Below are 8,259 nucleotides of genomic sequence, written 5' to 3'. Positions count from 1 at the left end.
TGTTTGTCAGTTTACATTTCTTGGCTCTAAAATGAAAAGGGGTTCCCTCAAATTTCCTATCGAGCACTGAAACTACGCTCTTAAATAAAGTTTATTAAAAGAAGGAGGTAGGAAAAGATTTTTATGCGTAACCCCGACTGGAGCGAAACCTTGCTGGGACTAAACCTGAGGTTCCTTAACTATTATCTAACCTAATCTGACCTAAAGTTAGAAACAAATACAAAGCTACCTCATCCTTTTTTCAATTCTTTATGAAAAATTGTCTAAAAAAAGTTTAGTTTAATAAAATCTAGAATTGATGTCTAGGACAAACGGACATTGAGATGGTTAATTAGTAGCTTCGGCTTGTAAAATGCACTTTCCTGATCAGCCTTTGATGAAGAAATCAATGGAACTCTTTAACATTTTCCTTTTTACTTAAACTTCTCCCTCTCTAACCCTCTCAGCAAGCTTTGCTTAAGCTTTTACTTCATTCTTTATGTTTTTTTTCGTAGTAAAATTTTGCGATATCAACTTAACATTAACCACGAAACATTTTAATTATTTCTTTATTAAAGTTGCGGAATCTATTTTTAATTGTCTTCCTGAAAGTACCTAATGATATTTCTATCCGCTGGACTGTTATGGCTTTTCTTTTAGTCATTAATGGCTTAGCCGCTAGTAGATAGATAAATAAAGAATAACAAGTATTATTGCAAGATGTATTAATTGAAAAACTTTAAACGTTTCTTATGAATAAAATAGGAAATTATTTCAACTTTTCTTGAAAAGCAGTACGTAGATGTTGTTATTTTTGGAAAGTAAAGCATTTTAGGGACAATGCTCATGAGCATAAAAACTTTTCATGATAAAATATCAAATTTTGAAAAGACTTGACATATTCTTTTTCATAAACTTTATATGTAAAGCACTTATCCGTTTGTTATATAAATGTTATGTTTCAAACCTGAAGCGTGCACATGGGGGTGCAAGAATGCACCCGAATATTTTGATACCTCCTTAAACCAAATTGAGGAGGTTATATTATTTCAATATCAGGGATTAGTAAACCCACCTAGATCCCACCTCCCCCATCCCCTACATGATCAACACCCAACTTAAATTAAAGTAAATATAACAATTTTAAAAATTCAAAGTCTAAATATTGTTACAACGTTTTTTCCAAATTTATTCATGCTTATTATTGTTTGCTTATTATCTTAGCTGTATTTTATTAACTTTTAATTAACAAATTTTAAACTAAAGTATAACAATTCTATTTATTTAAGAAGTATGGCGGCTATTATAGCACAGCTAACTAGATCTGCTAGGTAAATGAGAGTGTAATTTTTTTTCCGCAGAATTCCGTAAATTTGGGTGCAAGCTACCAGTCAAATGTGCTTATTAGGTCAAACAATTCTTAATTACGAGTTTATTTATACAATGCGCTTGGTCATAGTTAAGAATAGCTTGACCTAATAAGCGCATTTGGAAGCTTGCACACAACTTTACGTAATTCTGAAAAAAAAGGACGCTTTTTGTCAATTTGCGTTGTTACTCTACAAGTCTTGTATACAAATGTGTTGGTTTAAAATATTTAAATCTATTCCAGTATCTCTTCGAAACTGATAAATATCCGGTGGATTAGAACAAGTTCCCATATAGAAAAATTATGTATAGCATCGTATTATAAATAGCTTTCCATGGATAAAAAAATGTATTTTTATATCCCTGGAAAGCTGATTATAATACGATGCGATAAATAAGTAATGTACACAAATTTCAAATTCGTTATTCAGCAGGCACAGCTTCAATAATCCACACTTTTTTTTCAAATTAACTTCAGTCGCTCAAAAAACATTTTGTTCACAAAAAGCTCATTTCTAAAAACCCGTCAGCAAATCTTTCTAGCAATTCAGTCACATTTCATGTATTTTCAGATTACGACGAGAGAGAAAAAATTACGGAACAAATAAATGTTTATACACACTCAAACCTTTTGATAAAACATTTGATCCTTTAGTGCATAACAGGTTAGATATGTTTTTTTATCAAATAAATATCTAAAAATTTTATATGAATTTCATGTGTTGTTCAGATTTCAATCTGGCCGTTTGTTAGTTTATAAGAATGCTGTTATTTGAAATAGGATTCTCAAATATATTTAAAGGATAACCTATTCATTTAGTATACAACTCTCTTACTTTATAATTGTTTCGGTATGTATTTCTTGTATTCCCTGGCAAGTTCGAACCCATTAATCCCTGTTTCCTTACACCAGAATTCCCCAGAGAATGAGTGTGTTACGCGGCATTCCGAACTATCTCCGCGCGGCGCGTGGCTTGTAAACGAACAAAAGAGACGCGCACTTTTTCCTTTGATAAGTCCCACGTGAGGAGCTACGTGAATGAAAATAATGTATTGCTTGAATATACATGTGCTCTGATGTGTGGAATATCTCAAATAAGCCTTCCTGCTTAGTTTGACATCATATGTGGTAAGAATTTATCTTTTAATTCTTGAAAATAAGCATAGAATGGTACAATTTTATGAAGAAATTTAAATCATTAATTTTTCAACAAATAGACCATTTAACTGCTAAGTTTTGATATACGAATATTTACTTTTATATTCTTGATTATTTTATTCTAAAATTATCAATTTCTGATGCGATTTAATATGATTCGTGCCAATTTTAAGTTTTTTAGAAAATTCATATTTTTTATTAAATCAAAATCACGCAACCTCGATGCTAAAAAATAATAACAATTAATTTTATGTAATTAATTCTTATATTTTTGTTTTAGACTTACTGTTTTCATGGTAATAAATACACATTCGTAAACTTCACTATGTTGGTCATTCGGAGGGCTTCGAGATAAGATTTCGAGAACGGCTAGGCATTGCGTTCCGAAACAATGAAAACAAGACAGAACAGATGCAACTAAGAAGAATCTGTGAAGTTTTGTGAATGTGTTGGTTGTGATACCTTAACACACATTATTATAGTCGTAATCAGTACAGTTAACTTTAGTGACAATCATGGGTCCTAAAAAGAATAAAGGTGATCAATTGAGTAAGCGGCTGCGTCCAGCCGTTGATGCCCTAACCAGTGAGCTAAGTAGAGTAATGAAGTTGGTCAGTGATACTTCAGAACTTGATGTTAGACATCTCACTAAGGAGTCAATCCTTGTCCACGACAAGTTCGAAACGTTCGACAGCATCATGGGCGGTTTTAGCAAGCTTGGTTTGAGAATCCAAGAGCTTGATGAATTTAGTGACATTTATTCTGATATAGTTACTGTGCAAAAAGACTATAGTGCCTTGAAGGATGCTCTTGATGCTATAGAAGAGCTTAGTGACATTCAAAGTGTTGTTGATGTAGTTGGTGATAATTTGCCTAACCATCAGGCTGAACTATATGATCGATGCTTGAAGATGGAGCAGCTGACTAAAGATGATGAAGATGATGAGGTTACCACCAGCCAGTGGTTGACCGTGATCCTTCTGGAGATGTTATCCAAGAAGTTACCCCGAGATTTTCAAGATAAGCTTAATTTGGCATTGGGCTCAATGGACGTCCCAAATTTGCCAAAGTTGATGCAGATTATCGAGGAACAGAGGGGCGCTATTTTAATGCGGTGCTCGACTGATATGGACACCCCCTCTAAGAAGAAAGGTAATCCTGCGACAGCAGCTACCGCCGTAGGTAAACCTGGTAAATCTAAGATGAAGCAGTCATGTTTTGTTAATGGCTGTAATGATATGCACTTACTTTACAAGTGCCCAAAATTTCATGACCTGTCAGTGCCAGACAGGAAGAGTATTGTGGAGAGTGCTGGATGCTGTTGGCTTTGTTTGCAGAAAGGGCATAAATCTGTGGATTGCCCGAAGGCAGATGTAATAGGCGGATGCAAAGTGGATAATTGTGGTCAGACCCATAACAACCTTCTGCATGAGAGTGTTGATATGGCTGCCGCCGTCTATGAAGCACATACTTCCCCTGAGGCGAACCTAATGTTAATGTTACAACAATTAGACGTCGTTGATATTAATCGCCAGAAGGTCCCAGTCTCCGCCATGTGGGACACTGGTTCAACCATCTCAATGGTAACCCAGTCACTTGTTAATAAACTTCAGTTACCTTTTACTGGACGTTCAGCAAGAATTTCTCTAGCTGATGGTGAAGTTAAATGTCTCCCGACGGTCAAGCTATGTTTAGTTGATCGACACAAGAATTATCACATGTTAGAACCTGTGGTAGTGCCTCTCATTGGTCCTAAAGAGGCGATCTGCTCCATGAATCCTGTGGAGGCAGCTGTTTTGTTTGATATGAAACCTGAAGATTTTACTTTGGTTAATGGGCAGGTGGATTTGCTCATTGGGCACCTGCGCCCGTCGATGTTTCCCTACTCTGAACGCTCAGTAGGAGAAACCATGCTTTACTCCAGCCTGTTTGGATCTGGATATTTTGCTGTTAGTGCTTATGGATTAGCAAAGAGTAGGTATGTTGTCTGCTCAGATTTCGAGTTGGATAGTGAAGCTATAGGGTTTTTAAAACCAGAAAGCTCAGATGTTCAGCCGCAGCCGACTGTTGGTGCTGCTTGTGATGCTATTGATGAACCTGTTGGTTCTGCTTGTAACGCTGCTGATGAACCTTTTGGTTCTGCTAGTGCTGCAGCCGTTGACAACATGGCTACGGCGGGTGTTGCCGTGGCTATTACTGATAATGATGTTAGTTGTGCTGCAGTTAATCCTGATGATATTGGTGACGATACTGTAGCCGTTGATAATATTGTTACGGCGGGTGTTGAGCCAATGAATGATTCGGTTCCAGCCGGACAAGAGCCGACTGGAGTTTCGGTTCCGGTTGGACAAGAGCCGATCAGAGTTTTGGTTCCAGATGGACAAGAGCCGACGGGAGTTTCGGTTCCAGCTGGGCAAGAGCCGATAAGAAATTCGGTCCCGGCCGGACAAGAGCCGATGGGAGTTTCGGTTCCGGCCGGACAAAAGCCGGTAGATGATTCTAAGTTTTATGACAGCCACACTTTTTCAATTACATGCCTAGGTGCTGTTGTGAATCAAGAATTGGCTTGGTTGCTGCCAAGCTTGCCGCCCGACACAGGGTAAGAGGCCTGCAATATGGCAGGTGGAAATATGGCGGGTGTTGCCGCCAGAAAGTCATTGAAAATTTTCAAACCACACATATCTAATCTACAACATAAACTATTTATGTGCGAAAATGATCTTTAAAGAAAATATTACAAGTTATATGTTCAGCTTGTGAAAGGAACCTAAATTGGTTCTGTAAAGAATAAGTATTCATTATTCAACTAATTTTATTGTTCATACCTAAGCACAAAAATTCTACAAAACTGTTTAGACTTTTAAAGCAGATTTTAAAAGATTTTGTTTCTTTAAGTATGATTTTGAAAAGCAAAAGTTCGTGAAATGATTTTTGCAGAATTTAAGTCGAGAAAAATAGATTTTTGTACAAATTATTTTTCGAGGTATTTTTTTTATGGTTCACGTTTACTAAAAAATGTTATTTCTCAGATTCTCATATGAAATAATGCATTAAAGTAAAGAACACAACATGTAATATTATTATGATAATGTTTAAAATATTCCTCATTATTATTTTAAAAGATTATCGCAAAAATCAAGATATTTGTTTAAATTTGTAAGCAAATCAAAGATTTTCTTTCATTCCGGAGGCAGAGATTTTTAACAATTCATGTACAAAAGTTTTTCTTTCACTCCGGGAGCTGGGATTCCTATTAATCCACGCGTAAAGATTTTTTCATTCCGAGAGCAGAGATTCGTAGTAATATACATACCTAGCGATTTCGGACAATTTTAAACCTTGAGAAAATACTTTTAGCAATTATTTTCCTAGGTACATATATTTTTCGTTCATGTTTAAGCATTTATAATAATGAACACGATGTATGGTATTATTAAAATATTGATTATTATTTTATATGAATATCACAGAATTAATTTAAGATAAACTATGCATATTTCAAATTAACTCTACCTTCATTTTTATCGCATATATTAAAATTGAAGCAGTATTTTTTTAAAAAAAGAAATTACCCATTTCTTAAGATTTATAAGTAACGCAAATTTTCATACAATTTCGTTTAAACTTTCAAATCGATGCAAGATTTTTTTCATTTGAAATGCAAACTTAAGTTTTTATACGTTTTCGCAAGTTCTTTCAATGATTTAAGTCTTTCCGAGACCTGGGATTTTTTCGAGGAAAATTTCCTAGGTACCTATACAGATATAAACATTTTTATCCTTGTTGGATTGAAATTTGATATGATAAGAAATTAACAAAATGAGATTTTACATCATTTAAATATTTCTTTATGATTATTACAATCACATAAATAATTTAATATTACATGCATATTAAAATTATTACTATTTACCTTTGAACTGATGTATCTAAAGAAAAAATGTAGATTTTTTTCACGATGAATTAAGTAGATTCTTTGATTTTCGTAGAATTTAGCTTAATAAGACCGCTTTACGACGTACCTAAGCTCTGTTTCCTCGGCCAGGCCCGACGCAAAACGGCAAAACTAAAGCATAAAATATTTTATTTTGATTTGAATTGCTTTGATTGATGAATTTAAAAGTTTCTTTGAATTATTTCATGATTCTTTTTATTTTGTTTTGAATTAAACATCACTAATTATGTTTGTTTCAGTTGATGCAGCCCTGCGCCAGAAATCCTGTTGGAAATTATGCAGTATCAAAAGATGTGATGGAAAGTCATAACGTCCGACAGGATAGCTGGAACAAGGCATTTATTATTATTTGATGGATATTGTTAGTTTGTATCTTGAGGGATTCATTCTAACTGAGGCCCAAATTGCCTTTAATTATGACTGTATGAATATGTATATGTTGCTTTCTTCTTAAAACAGAGAGAAATTGGAGATTCAGCATTTTTAGAAAAGTTCTTTTCTTACATTGAGCTTTTGTTTTATTTTAGTAAATTTAATTTGCATATTTCAATTGCAATTTTAATTTTACGCAATTTTGATTCACGAAGATTTAAAATTATGAAATTTTAATTTTCCGAAGTTTGATGATTTTTTTACAGTCATATTTTATTTAGATTTAAGTATCTATTTTATTAAAACATGTTTAGATTTAAGGATCTTACTTATCTTATCTGAAAAATGTTTAGATGTAAGCACAATTATTTTTCTGTCGAAGAAAAATTCTAATTATTGAGAAGTTTTTATGCAATTTTACTTTTCTTTTCTAGCAAAAAGATTTAGTAGAAGAAATGTTATTATTTAGTCTTTCTTTCTTTTGATGAAAAAAGTTTGAGTTGATTATTTAATTATCGATGCGATTTTTAGTATAAAAATCACTTACCTATTTTATTATGTAGGTACCTATTATAAGTTTAGGTACTAATGATTATTAATTCATGTATTCGCAATTACATGGTCTGTAATTCTAATTTTATTTGAGATTATGAGGCCATGATATAATGAGATGTGTGAGTGGTAAATGTGCATTTCATGAATGTTGAATGCTTTTCCCATTCCTTATTCCTGTCCTTATGTGGTAGCTGAGGCGGTTTGAGTTATTGTGGTATTCGTAAGTTACCATAACCAATTTTAGGCCTTATGGCCATGACATTTTAAACTCTTGTGGTTTATGTGTTGTGAGATTGTGATTTCGTGGACACTGTCTGCACGCATATTGCAAAGATGAGGTATTGTGTTCGATTCCCAGTGAATAGACGGGTGTGTTTCGGTATGTATTTCTTGTATTCCCTGGCAAGTTCGAACCCATTAATCCCTGTTTCCTTACACCAGAATTCCCCAGAGAATGAGTGTGTTACGCGGCATTCCGAACTATCTCCGCGCGGCGCGTGGCTTGTAAACGGACAAAAGAGACGCGCACTTTTTCCTTTGATAAGTCCCACGTGAGGAGCTACGTGAATGAAAATAATGTATTGCTTGAATATACATGTGCTCTGATGTGTGGAATATCTCAAATAAGCCTTCCTGCTTAGTTTGACATCATATGTGGTAAGAATTTATCTTTTAATTCTTGAAAATAAGCATAGAATGGTACAATTTTATGAAGAAATTTAAATCATTAATTTTTCAACAAATAGACCATTTAACTGCTAAGTTTTGATATACGAATATTTACTTTTATATTCTTGATTATTTTATTCTAAAATTATCAATTTCTGATGCGATTTAATATGATTCGTGCCAATTTTAAGTTTTTTAGAAA

The 8,259-nt window shown here is 33.8% G+C and overlaps 1 protein-coding gene across 2 annotated transcripts in view; it reads left to right on the top strand.

Annotated features, from left to right (window-relative positions):
* The first annotated feature begins 1,263 nt into the window (after positions 1-1,263).
* Positions 1,264-8,259, top strand: part of LOC145312807 (uncharacterized) — a 28,423-nt gene continuing 21,427 nt past the window's right edge. For both annotated transcript variants that reach the window (XM_080152045.1, XM_080152044.1), the window contains exons 1-2: positions 1,264-1,310; positions 1,920-2,012. In XM_080152045.1, coding sequence (XP_080008171.1) covers positions 1,273-1,310; positions 1,920-2,012 — 131 coding nt within the window. In that variant the 5' untranslated portion in view covers positions 1,264-1,272. The remainder of the gene's footprint in view (positions 1,311-1,919; positions 2,013-8,259) is intronic.

This window comes from Acartia tonsa, chromosome 2 (assembly GCF_053477335.1).
Source record: "Acartia tonsa isolate MP-2025a chromosome 2, ASM5347733v1, whole genome shotgun sequence".
NCBI lineage: Eukaryota > Metazoa > Arthropoda > Copepoda > Calanoida > Acartiidae > Acartia > Acartia tonsa.
The sequence above is the reverse complement of the archived record's forward strand: the minus strand, read 5'-3'. Positions and strand labels throughout refer to the sequence as shown.